This window comes from Schistocerca nitens, chromosome 2 (genome assembly GCF_023898315.1).
Source record: "Schistocerca nitens isolate TAMUIC-IGC-003100 chromosome 2, iqSchNite1.1, whole genome shotgun sequence".
Lineage (NCBI taxonomy): Eukaryota > Metazoa > Arthropoda > Insecta > Orthoptera > Acrididae > Schistocerca > Schistocerca nitens.
In genome coordinates, this window is record NC_064615.1 from 1,024,546,850 (window position 1) to 1,024,561,320 (window position 14,471).

The window sequence follows — 14,471 nt, forward strand, 5'->3', positions numbered from 1 at the left end:
TTATTAAATGTTGTTAATAAAAAAATTGAAGTGATTTCCACAGTAGCGTACGTATTAGTCAGCGATAATCAAAGGCAAGCTGCAAACTGTATCTCTCGATGACGGAAGGTTAGATTATGAAACATTACGAAGTGTAAATTTTTACTTAAAAGCTATTTACCATTTCATTTCCATTCGGACAGAAACAGTGCGGATAAGTAGTAACGTCGGAAATAGGAAGCTTAAATAATGACTAACATCCAAAGACGTTATTAATTATCTTGTCTTCGATAACGCAGCAACTGCGCAAAAAGTCAACATTAATTATTATTATGAAAACCCGAAGTTTAGTCGCCGTTACAGTGAAGACGTTTGTGGCTGCTCCATCTGATGTTTAGATATAATTAAAATTCGTGCCTATACAGTACATAACAATATCAATATCTAACGTTAGAGAAGTCGACGACAGCAGATCGGCGAAGGGCGGCTACAAGTGCTTGTGTGAAATTCCAAAATGCAACACTATTTCGTGGCGAGCTGTCGCGTCGATTTCCTTGAGCTTTCAACAACAGCCGTGTAGGACGTCAAAGAATATAGCAATATGTATCGACTCTTCGCGGAAAATGACTGTGGAGCAGAGAGGTAACAAGTATTTTAAGTGCTCTATCGTCTGCAGACGAGAATTCATCGATTTCGACCCAAAAATCGAGAGGCAGTTTCCAGGTCGCTACTCCATGACAACGTCCCAGCCCCCACACCGAAGACTGTGAGCGAATTTTTGGCCAGTAAATCGATAGCAGTCCTGCATCATCACAGTCCTGGATCGCCGTATTGGTCAGTTTTGACCCCAGATGACCCCTGGTTGATCCCGAGTTTTAGTTGGTAATTAAAGGACACAATTGCGACGCAACTCAGGACATTCAAGAAAATTTTACTGCGGTACTAAATGCTATTCCGATAAAGGACTACAACGTCTGTTTGAAAACGCTTTTAAAATGATTGTAGCTGTGTGCTGATTCAGGGGGAGACCGTTTCGAATAAATACAGTGAATTTGTGAACATAATCCACGATTTTTATTTTTCATAGCCATAGTCCTAACGAAACTGGGACACTATGTAAGTAACTTATGTTTGATTTGTCAATTATAAACATTAAAATAGGTTGCAGTATTTGCAAGCAATAAAAATAAATTAATTAGATATATGCAGTTTCAGAAATGTAGGTAATGTACGCAATAATTGTTTTTATCTGTACAGAACTGATACCTCTTTAGACCCCACGTTAATTAATGGTTGCTATAATTCAGTGTTTTAAGACCTTACTCTGAAGTGTTTGAACCGAAACAGTTGACAATAATATAATCATTCTATTAATATCACTCCGACGATCATTCCCTTCGCCGTTAGGTGTTACTTTGTGTGAAGCAGACCCACTACTCTGAAATATTGGTGCCTTTGCTTACTACACAGTCTGTGGCCAATGAGCTTCACGCCGCATCCATCAGCCAGCCAGCAGTGACCGCTTGAATCGATCGGTGTTTCAGCAGTGGCTCTGCATCTCGATCCCCAGTCCTTGCGGTCCCGACCAGAGCCTTGGGCCATTTTGCAGCAGACACTTCTCTGTCTCAGATGCGGCTTAGCACAAGCGTGTTCAGTAGAAAGGCTTGACGTTCTGCGAAACTCGTTCCGGGTTTGACTGGCCAACCAGATTCTTCTTCCCCCAATGGAATTATTTGATAGCAAGTACTGATTTTAGATTGCCAGTATGTAACCTGCTATGGCCTGTGTCCTATCATGTCATAAAACTTCATCTACATCTACATCTACATTTATACTCCGCAAGCCACCCAACGGTGTGTGGCGGAGGGCACCTTAAGTGCCACTGTCATTACCTCCCTTTTCTGTTCCAGTCGCGTATGGTTCGCGGGAAGAACGACTGTCTGAAAGACTCCGTGTGCGGTCGAATCTCTCTAATTTTACATTCGTGATCTCCTCGGGAGGTATAAGTAGGGGGAAGCAATATATTCGATACCTCATCCATAAACGCACCCTCTCGAAACCTGGCGAGCAAGCTACCCCGCGATGCAGAGCGCATCTCTTACAGAGTCTGCCACTTGAGTTTGCTAAACATCTCCGTAACGCTATCACGGTTACCAAATAACCCTCTGACGAAACATGCCGCTCTTCTTTGACTCTTATCGATCTCCTCCGTCAACCCGATCTGGTACGGATCCCGCACTGATGAGCAATACTCAAATATAGATCGAACGAGTGTTTTGTAAGCCACCTCCTTTGTTGATGGACTACATTTTCTAAGGACTCTCCAAATGAATCTCAACCTGGTGCCCGCCTTACCAATAATTAATTTTATATGATCATTCCACTTCAAATGGTTCCGCACCCATACTCCCAGATATTTTACAGAAGTAACTGATACCAGTGTTAGTTCCGTTATCATATAATCATACAATAAAGGATCCTTCTTTCTATGTATTCGCAATACATTTGTCTATGTTAAGGGTCAGTTGCCACTCCCTGCAGCAAGTGCCTATCCGCTGCATATCTTGCTGCATTTCGCTACAATTTTCTAATGCTGCAACTTCTCTGTATACTACAGCATCATCCGCGAAAAGCCGCATGGAACTTCCGACACTATCTACTAGGTCATTTATATATATTGTGAAAATCAATGGTCCCATAACACTACCCTGTGGCACGCAAAGGTTACTTTAACGTCTGTAGACGTCTCTCCATTGATAGCAACATGCTGTGTTCTGTCTGCTAAAAACTCTTCAATCCAGCCACAAAGCTGGTCTGATATTCCGTAGGCTCTTACTTTGTTTATCAGGCGTCAGTGCGGAACTGTATCGAACGCCTTCCGGAAGTCAAGGAAAATAGCATCTACCTGGGAGCCTTGTAGTCCTAGAAGGACTTTTAGTCCTTAGATTGGGTACGCTACTGCGGGTTGTCTCCATGACCTGTAGACAAAAGCAGAGGTCCAACTACATAGGCGCTCAGGATGGCTAGCTTGCTGCGTCAGCTACTGTCGAGATGTGCCCCTCCTGCCTTTTGGTCCGCCCACGTATCGTGGACACACCAGAACCAACTCCAGTGGCACTCGACTATTAGCTACAATAGCAGAAGAGAATATGGTCAAAGGCTCACTTCACACCGTTGAAGCTGTGGTCGCTGCCCTTGGAGTCGTCTGATCCCCAGCAGAACTGCAAGTTGTGCAGGAAGTAGCGAGAGTATAGGGGACCTCCCTCCAGGTACAGGTAGTCGGCGTCCAACAGCTCCACCGTCACTGTGGACAAGAGGCACGGTGTAGGCAGGTCTGTGTGGAGTACTGGGTTTAACGAATGAAAATGAGTTTGTAAATTAAGAACTACTTGAAACTTCCTTGCAGATTAAAACTGTGTGCCGGACCGAGACTCGAACTCGGGACCTTTGCCTTTCGCGGCCAAGTGCTCTTCCAACTGAGCTACCCAAGCACGACTCATGGCCCGTCCTCACAGCTTTACTCCCGTCAGTACCTCGTCTCCTACCTTCCAAACTTCACAGAAGCTCTCCTGCGAACCTTGCAGAACTAGCACTCCTGGAAGAAAGGATCTTGAGGAGACATGGCTTAGCCACAGCCTGGGGAATGTTTCTAGAATGAAATTTTCACTCTGCAGCGGAGTGTGCGCTGATAGTTCGGAAGGTAGGAGTCGACGTACTGGCGGAATTAAAGTTGTGAGGGCGGGGCGTGAGTCGTGCTTGGGTAGCTCAGCTGGAAGAGCACTTGCCCGCGAAAGGCAAAGGTCCCGAGTTCGAGTCTCGCTCCGGCACACAGTTTTAATCTGCCAGGAAGTTTAATATCAGCGCACACTCCGCTGTAGATTGAAAATTTCAGTCTAAGAACTACTTGCTACCATCAACGATATATTATATTTAAAAGCATATAAATCTTGCCAAATTTCACTAGCATCACAGTAACGCTGTATTTTTAGTTTCTGCGGTGTGTTATTCGCAAAGGAAAAGTAAATTTGGTTATGTGACTGCACAGTTACTATTCAATTGAAAGTGGTGCTCTTTCTTACCTGGAAGTCGGAGCGTGAGAAGTAATCATGAACAGAAGTTACGATTACTTATTAATGCCAGTGGATTTAGTCAAGGAGAAACCACTTTCACAACGGAAAAAGCCACAGAAACAGCACGAATGTATTCATCTCGAGGAGTCATGATTATTTCTTAATGCCAGTGGATTTATTTAAGGATAAAGCACTGTCAGTCACGATGGATAAGGCCACAGAGAATACCAGGAATATAGTAAAGTTGTCAAGTGACTGGTGTGCAAATTATAGAACAAAGCAAATGATGTGGGTGGCAAGCAGATTCTAGTACAAGAAACGAAATTTTTGCTGTAAACATTTAACTGGCAACGTGAATTTCTCACGAGGCAGCAATTTGTGCAGTATTATGAGCAACAACAAGAGTATTTAGAATGGAATGAGGAGCAAACGATATAACGAAATGCACACATCGTAATTATAGCAAAGCTTGTTTTACGACTGGTGCTATCGCTGTAAAAACTTCATTTTTACTGAACAATAAAGCCCCTGACCGTCACTTAATACAGACACAAATTTACAGTATCATTCTCGCAATATGCATTGTCCAATGTTCAACGTCTGGGGAAAATTCCCCGCTCTATTCACCTGTGTAGTTGTCGTTGCTGAGGCTGAAGCGGAACGGAATGCTGCGGTCTTGGTAGAAGGGCCCGTTGACGTTGGACAGGTCTTCCGTAATGGCGTTTTTGCACTGGACGTCTATGGGGCTCTGCTTGTCGCCGTTACACGCTGGCGAGCACTCTCCCCACTCTTTTTCTTCTGTGGACACAGACATAAATAGCTAAAGACAACGCAGGTTCGAGAAAACACTCCCCGTGTTACGATCCTCTTGTCCTGTGACTCCACAAGAGGGGGAGCTTCTTATATACGTGTATGTTCAAAACTGAAAGTCAGTTGGTTACATTGGTTTCTTAGATCATACATTATCAATTAATCAGTGCTAACATTCACTTAAGAATTATACAGGTAATGTGTTGAACCCTGAAACATTTTTTAACTTGTACGCAGCCATGTTATATAACTTCAGTATATTTTCTTGTTCCATTTTTAAAACATAGCATTCACATTTTGTGCTTAACACTCCTTTTGTGAAATTACAAAAATTACTTCGGAAAGTTAAGTTTTTCCATTTGTGAATAAATGTTGCAAGGCAGAACACAATCATATAGGCTACCTAGGAACAAATATTTTACTGAAATTTAAAAGTGTTGCAATTCAGTAAATCTTGTCAATACTGTACTGAATAGTCTAACTGTTGAATTATTATTCTGCTACGCACGTGTAAACTCTAAATGGAATCAAATTAGGTACAAGTGTTATCGAAACCTAGTGACAGATTAAACAGATTTTGATATAGAAGCTACTAGAAACTAACACAAATTTCCGATTTCAGAACGTGTAAAGTTCTTGCCACATTGAAGAAACTCAGTTCAGTTGCAAATTGCACATGCTCCATGACAGAACACCTCCTACCGTTACAAGACACGAAATATAGCTTAACCATCCCCAAGTCATATAACGAGACTCAAAAGTAAGGATGATTCACAGAGATATGCAAGTATTTTAATATTTTATTCCAGAAGTAAAACTAAAGAAAAAAGTTCATGTAAACATAGGTCCACAAATATTTAGTTACGGAGGTATGGCTAATAAAAGATTTTGCCTGAAATTTAACAACTTCGCTAATATGAAGCCATCACAAAACTGTAAAAGGTTAAAGTAAAGCACGATTTCTATTTGTTTTGTTGTTATTGATGTGGTGAATCTAATAAAACAGGTCCTAGCTGTGTATCTGCAGCAGTTTTCCAGAACATCTAGAGAAGCAAAGATTATTGTGCAAGTAAATTTGTTTACTTTCCATTAAGAATTTAGAAACGATACGTCATTGTTGGCAACTGTCAGTGACTTTTTTCAGTCGTTTCAGTCATCAGTAAATAAAATATATTTGTATAACCGCCGATTAGTATTTAACAAGTTTCACATCTCCAAGCCTAGGGCAGGATCTCCCACATGTAAATGATGCACTTTTTGTTTATGTTAAGGACACAGATTATTGTACTTCAGTGTACGCCATACCTTAGATCGTGAAATGCGTAATCATTAAGAGATTCGTCGTGTTCTGGTACCCAGGCTAAGTTGAACAGCATCCACAATACCCTCATTATCGTCTTCACGTATCGAGTGCTCGTACTGATTATGAACGCTAGGGAGAGAACCTGTCTCGCGTAACATTTGAAATACTGCGCTAATGGTTCGTGCATTCGGACACCAAGTTGAATAACGTACGCGATATTCGTTAACTGCAGCCGTAGCTTTACCATCACATTTGCCATAAATAAACGCCATATCGTCGTATTCCTCTGTCGTAAATTTGAAAGGCATCCATATTTCATAAATAATCTACAAACTGCGACAGTTACTATGTAGTTTCACTTAAATACACTGTTGTTACAGAAAACTAACTCGTTTCAATGTTAGGAAACGACTGAAACAACACAGTAATGGTTTCCAACAGTGACATAAACGTTTCTAAATTCTTAATGGAAAGTAAACAAATTTACTTGTATAATAATCTTCGCTTCTCTGGATGTTCCGGAAAACTACTGCAGATACACATCTGGGACCTGTTTTATTAGATTCACAGACCACTAACAACAAAATAAATGGAAATCGTGCTTTACTTTAACCACGCACAACTTTGCGATGGCTTCATATTAGCAAAGTTGCTAAATTTCAGGCAAAATCTTTTTTAGCAGTAACTCCGTAACTAAACATTTGCAGACCTAAGTTTATATGAACTTTTTCTTCAGTGTTACTTGTAGAAATATTAAAATATTTGCATATCTTCGTGAACCACCCTGTGTATAGCAATTAACTCATCATAAATTTCTGCATCTGAAGAATTAACCATACCTCCCAAATAGGTGTAACACACGACCCAGCACGTAAATGTGTTGAAGGCAAAATATCTACAAATGCTGTTCAGAATATTACCTCATATCTCACAACAACAAATACTGTAGAAAATACCAGAAACTTCTTATCACGGTCTCAAGTGCGCATTCTTTCATGTGCTGTAACCGGTCAATGGGTTTGAAAGATCGACTAGGAAACATCATGTATTCCTAGGTACACTAACCTCGATGTACGACACTCCCCACTTCAGGTAAACGTGATTTCTTCCTGACACATTTCCTCTGTTATAAAATCTTGGTGCAGTTTGTGACACGACATAGCCAATAGGGTAGGGTACTAAAAAACAACGTGTCACAGGTCTCGGACAGGTCACTAAAAAGGTCGTTGTTTTGAGACATCAGCAAAACAACCTGTAAATCGTAAAGATATGACCTATATTAAGACTTGGAATCTACATTAAGAGTCGACGTTGTTCAGCTGTTATTCATACATTCTGTGTACAAAGGAAACGAGTAATTCTTCTTTAATTAGACACATGTCTGTTACGCGGGGTTATTATTTTCAAGTGTTAATGGAAATGGAGACTATAATCTGTTTTGTGACAGCAAATGTTTAAATTGAAAAATTTGTAGTTATTTCACTCAGATGGAAATATATAGTAAAAGTGTGAAGTAAATCATTACAGTTACGTAGTTAGTCAAATATAACTTTAAAAAGCGTAGCGCACATCTCCTGTTCCTATTCCCACTGCAGTGCAGCTTGATTATCTGTATTTCGTTTCACATCAGTATTAGTAAAATGCTAAACTTGTTTTAGTTTCAAGTCGCCTATCTAACGGTTTACAGAGACAAAAAAAGTTGATGTTCAGTATTTCATATCGTCATTTACTTACTACACAGTAACAAATCAAAGCTCACATGGGTCACTGTAATTGGCAAATATGTGAAAGGTAGCGTAATAGATAACAGAATTCCTTTTAGAGGGGCAACACTAAATGCAGGATTTCACGACAGAAAAAGATCTGCAAAAGGAAAAAAGTAGACCTGTGAATAAAAGGAACGATACTCCTGAAGGATGAAGGAAAACTGAGACCAACGACAATTAAACACCAAAATGCAAAACAAAACTTGATTTATCGTACCCTCCAAAACGGTTATTCGAATAAATAAATAAATATTAACTGAATTAAAAAAATTTAAAATGCTGTCATAATTCGTTAAGTTATAAACGTATGCTTAAGAATTAACGCAGTAAGTACTAAAGTTAGAAAGTGTGTATATATCTTGAGACATTGCAACTCAAGGCGCGCAAATCATCCACACTATGTTTACCCATTATTCGAGAATAAGCACATTTAGCGAATTCAACAACCATCACACATCATTTCACAGTTTTTCTCGCTGACACGCACCACGAAAAAAAGAGGAAAAAAAAGTTTATCTGTTACTACATTTTGGCTATTCATGCAGTAAATCTTCACCATCAAGCATGACGTTTAAACTTCTTTTTAGTAAGTAAGGTTCTAGTATCACTCCTTAAAACATTATTACGAAAGGTGTTTTGGAATATTTCCATTTTGAATTACGTCTACGTTGTCCTGACGTATATACAACATCTAATGTGACTGCATCTGGTTCTTGTTATATTCCACATGAAGTTCTAAAATATCGATTTCTCGTCGATTTTGTGCTGTTTTATACCGCGTGGCGTAATATTTTGGTACAATATTCTAGAGACTTATATTTTCACAGTTCACACCATAGATGTTTTTTAGTTTTTTCCAGCACTAATTCTTATCGCAACACTTTTGCAAACATTATCCACATATACTACCGAATTTATCTGGTAAACACCACTTCACAACTGGAAAAATGAAGCGCCGAGAACGGGAAGAGGAAACGAAATGAAACTTCGCGGATTTACAAGGTATGTGATGTTATTTCAGTGATTACATTATCGAGTCAGACTTATATACAACCTTACAATATGAACCACATTTGCCAGTATGACACTGCACCGCAATGTCGCTTGGATACATGCTCTGATTTGTTTGGGAAGGGTGTCACGAATATGTTGTATATTTTCCAGGGGCAAGCAGGCTCACAGCTGTTGTAACTCGTCCTTGATGGCCTGAGTTATTGGTACTGGGACTGAGTTAGCGCCCGATTTGGTGCCACACGTGTTCTACCATAGACAGATCTTGCTGGCCACCGGAGTACCTCAGCTTCACACAGACGCTTCAGAGAGATATACGTCACATGTATCATGGACTCATGATACTGTCGCATGAGAAGTAACACATAAGAACACAGGCGTCTGTGATGTCCTCCGAGTCATACCCGATTGCTCACCACCGTACAAATCCATAAGTAACACCGCTGTGCCTCTTCAAATTCAAATGGCTGTAAGCACTATAGGAATTAGTCCACTAGACTTAGAACTACTGAAATCTAACTAACCCAAGGACATCACACACATCCATGCCCGAGTCAGGATTCGAACCTGCGACCGTAGCAGCAGTGCGATTCCAGACTAAAGCGCCTACAATCGCTCGGTCAAAGGCCGGCACTCTGTTTTTCTCCAAACCAGTGTAAGAATGGGACATGTCCCAACATCACCGACACAATGGCCGACGACAGTCATCCAGGATAGTGCAGAACCGCGATTCGTTGCGAAAGACAATGCGGCGCCATTCTCACACACATGAGACGTTGCTAAGTCTGCAACGAATGCTCCACGATAGCACAGTATGTTGCTAGGAATACATTAGTAGTTCCCAAATCACAGGCGCAGATGTGAAGGGATCAGGATGTGCTTGTTGAATAATACGGTGACCCTTCCTTGTCATGCTCAGACATGGTCGACTGGTAGTGTAACCACGAGTATGCCTTCCTGACAGTCCCATGCAGCCGAACACTGGGCCGCTGTCACGTTTGGGTGACCCTTATTGTACGTGTCCACCAATGATTCAAATGCAGACAAAAAATGTGGCCCCAAAGAAACTCTGTGAGGTGTTATTTTCAGCCATAATGGCTATGTTTGTGAATCGTGACTGTGTGGGGTAATTATTTATTTCAAGCCTTTCACACTATTTTCGTAACACATAACTGATGCAAATCTATCTGCATCCTATAATGGCTGTGATGTACATAGTCAACCATAAAGAAGAAAACCAGCGGAAGACATCACCGATTTCGATTTATATCCATACAGTGCCCCCCTCCTTCCCCCAAAACGCCACACCAGCAACTACAGTAAAAAACAATGGACAAAATGTTCTAGATTAATCTAGTTTAAGACTGTTCATTTTTAAGTAACGTTTCTCTATGTATGTATGCATGTATGTATAAACACCTGAAGATGAACAGAACATGTTGCATTATGTTAAATTAAGCATAAAATAAAAACTGACTGGTAGCAGAAACTTGAAATAACGTGAGTGTGCAGCATCTCTGTGGCCTTCACAGTAATCACTCAACCTCTAACACTGTTCACACCCATTGTGTTCTCTACTAGGCCTGCTGTCAACATTAATACATGCTGATGGCTGTTCTGTCAGAGAGAATTGAAATTGTATTTGTGCTGACGTAAACTGTCGCCAGTGCAGCGGTCAGCAAATAGGTTGCACGAAGATCGATAATAGGCGCTGAATGAAGTGCGAATATCAGGAGAAAGGCCAAAGACAGACTCGCAAGCAATGCGCCGCCAACGACCTCTAACTGCCAGGACTTAGATCACCGCCGCACACTGGAGGGCCACATCAGTCACAGACAGTCAGCCCAGTGGCAGAGAGGCAGTCCCAGTCAACGCAGTTAGTAGCTCAGTTACTATTCTAGTGGCATCTGTCAGTTCATATCACTGGCTATGTGAGTGTAGTGTTTATAGCAGGACTAGTACTTCACCAACAGTGATGCTAATGTGGACTATTATGGAATAACTTGTACCACAACACATGGACTAGCATAAAGATAAGTAGCTTTCTGTTCTGGTTAGTAAAGAACCGTGTTAACACCTGTGAGCAGCTTGCATTGTAAAAAGGGGATACTAGCCACCAAACAACATCCTCTCCTTGCTTCGCATGATACAAGATTCGACAGTGGCAACGAGATGAGACAAAACTAGTCATGTACATACCCGTCTAATGTGTGTAAGAAAGCTGCCTACGAAATCCTATGCCAGGCGCCAAAATACTGCTGGCACAGCACCCTGCAACGAAGGGAGTCTGCCTCAGCAGGCCGGGTTTCTACATGCTGTAGCACAACTCTATGCTTCCGTGGTGATTTATGTCACTTGGGGCAGAGCAACTATAAATATTGACCGCTCAGCCGTTAACAGTACTTGTGTTCGTACTACGAGTGGTTCCACGCCTTTGGACTGTAACAGATACAGTAACGGACTCCACACCAGTTGACTCTCCCATGTGGTCCAAGTAGTTTAGACCACCTATCAGTGTCATCAGACTAGTAGCTAGCCTACAAGCCGCCGCTAGGCCTGATGATTTGGGTCCTGATACGGTGCTGCCAAAGGAAGATCCCTTCTAAGTGTTTTCTTTCACCACTCTAGGCAACTCCAACGGGTATTAACTTTAGCACTGGGTACCAGCACTCAAGGGCTGCTGTTCACGGCCACTGTGAAGTGAGCCTGCTGGCCTTCATTCTGAAGTATTACCCATAAAACAAGTTGAAACATCGTACAGGACAATTATAATTTCTTATCATTGAGACACATTTGTTAACTCTAAACTCTTGATCCACTTTAAAATCGAACACCACTAACTCGTTCTGACCATATTTTCGTCTGTGTTCCTTTTTAGTAGTTTTCCTCAAATCGTTTTTTCCCTGCTTACCATAGCCTACATTAATTTCGTAAAACCATTCGTTTCAATTGTCCAGAATATTCTTCAAACTAATCGCGAAAAATTGTGGCCCAGTGACGTGTCGCATCCATAATACTTCCATCGTTTGGCTGAAAATGGTCTCGCAGTAGCCGAACATAACCATTTCTACTAAGTGATCGGTCCAGTTGGACCAGAGGAGGAAATCAATTCCTTGTAAACACAGCCGACACCGCTGTGGAACCCCCACCATCTTGCTCAGTGCCTTGTTGACAACTTGCGTCCATGACTTCGTGGGGTCTGCGCCATACTCGAATCCTACTATCAGCTCTTAACCACTGAAACCGGGATTCATGGGACCAAGCCACCGTTTTACAGTCGTATGGGGTCCAACCGATATGGTCACAAGCCCAGGAGAGGCGCTGCAGGCGATGTCTTGCTGTTAGCAAACGGACTCGCTTCGGTCGTCTGCTCTGCCTTACCCCTTTACACCAAATTTCACCCCACTGTCCTAACGTATATGCTTGTCGTACGTCCCACATTGATTTCCGTGGTTACTTCAAGCAGAGTTGCTTGTCTGTGAGCACTGACAACACTTCGCAAACGCTGCTGCTCTCGATCGTTAAGTGAAGGCCGTTGGCCGCTGCGTTGTCCGTGGTGAGAGGAAGATCAGGAAACAATATCACTGTTTAACGCCTCGTCAACAACGAGGTTATTCGAGACGGAGCACAAGCTCGGATTCTGGAAGGATGGAGAAGGAAAGCGGCATTTGTCTTAAGCGATTCAGAGAAATCACGGAAAACCTAAATCAGGATGGCCGGACGCCCGTGGTGAGAGGCAATGCCTAAAATAAGGTATTCTCGGAATGCTCTTGACATTTGGGAGCTTGGAATATTGAATCTCCCAACGATTCCCGAAAAGGAATGTTCCATGCCTCAAGCTCTAACCACTATTGCGCGTTCAATTTCCGTCGTACGCCTACAATCATGTCGGAAAACTTTTCATATGAATCACCTTATTACAGCTGACAACTCCACATGCGCACTGTAGTTTTATACTTCGTATGTGCGCCATCTGCATACATGCACACCGCTATCCCATATCTTGTCACCTCAGTACACACTGTAATGTCTGGCATTAGCGAAGTGTAAATTATCTTCACAATTTACAAAATCGAAATATGAATCGCCGGCACGGATCCACGCTTCGAGATGATGCCGTCTATGCCCTTTCTATCATCGAGTCACGTTCCACCGTTGGTCATCTTGAATCGCAACCATCGCTCTCGTCCTTTATTTCTAGTAGTGTTTGAAAAACAAAACACTCTTCTTGTTTGACGTCCCGCCAACATGTGAAACCTTATGGTCAACTGTAGTGAACTACTTTCCTTTGATCTTTGTTCAAAAACGTTTAACCTTTGGTGAACAACTTATTTCATCGGCCGGCGAGTGTTCACAAAACCGTTCACATTTTCTTCTACTGCGATGTATCCTGCTGCTGTCGTCTTGAAAAATAGGGGTATCAGTAACATACACATCATGCAGATGTTGGCCGGCCGGTGTGGCCGTGCGGTTCTAGGCGCTTCAGTCTGGAACCGCGCGACCGCTACGGTCGCAGGTTCGAATCCTGCCTCGGGTATGGCTGTGTGTGATGTCCTTAGGTTAGTTAGGTTTAAGCAGTTCTAAGTTCTAGGGGACTGATGACCTCAGATGTTAAGTCCCATAGTGCTCAGAGCCATTTAAACCATTTGAACCACAACTCATTTCAATTTTCAAATCATATTTGGGCACATCCCAGAGTTGTAACTTGCTGCTCACCTACTGCTCCATGATCAACCTTGATTAATAATTGTAATTATTCGTTGTTTGATTCCCACCCGTAAGTACAGGCCAGTACTATGCATATGAGGCGATTCAGAAGCGAACTGTGTTTCCTTTGGTATCTGTTGATACAGGACTTGGTAGAAAAGTTTGGTGTACGTAAGTCTCCCAGTGGCGACTTCCGAACTGTCTGCTTCATGCACTGAAGAGCCAAAGAAACTGGTCCACCTTCCTAATATCGTGTAGGGCCCCAGCGATCACACAGAAGTGCCGCAACACGACCTACCATGGAATCGATTAATATCTGAAGTAGTGGTGGAGGGAGCTGACACCATGAATCCTGCAGGGCTGTCCATAAATCCGTAAGAGTACGATGGAGGGGGGAATCTCTTCTGAGCAGTACGTTGCGTAGCATCCTATATATACTCAATAATGAGATGTTTGGGGAGTTTTGTGACCAGCAGAAGTATTTAAACTTAGAAGTGTGTTCCTGGAGCCACTCTATAGAAATTCTGGACGTGTGGGATGACGCATTGTTCTGCTGGAATTGCCCAAGTCCGTCGGAATGCACAATCGACATGAGTGGATGCAGGTGATCAAACAGGATTCTTACGTACGTGTCACCTATCTAGACGTGTCAGGGGTCCCATATCACTCCAACTGCGCGCGCCTCGCACCATTACAGAAACTCCACCAGCTTCAACAGTCCCCTGCTGACAAGCAGGGTCCATGGATTCATGAGGTTTTCTCCATACCCATACACGTCCATCCGCTCGATACAATTTGAAACGAGACTCGTCCGTTCAGGCAACA

General features: G+C 42.2%; 1 protein-coding gene across 1 annotated transcript in view; it reads right to left on the reverse strand.

The window, feature by feature from the left end:
* Window positions 1-14,471, reverse strand: part of LOC126237370 (carbonic anhydrase 2-like) — a 73,085-nt gene that overhangs the window by 26,312 nt on the left and 32,302 nt on the right. Inside the window, exons 4-5 of the mRNA XM_049947454.1 lie at window positions 4,677-4,847; window positions 3,145-3,283 (exon numbers count right to left, since the gene is read on the reverse strand). Of these exons, the coding sequence (XP_049803411.1) occupies window positions 3,145-3,283; window positions 4,677-4,847 (310 nt within the window). The remainder of the gene's footprint in view (window positions 1-3,144; window positions 3,284-4,676; window positions 4,848-14,471) is intronic.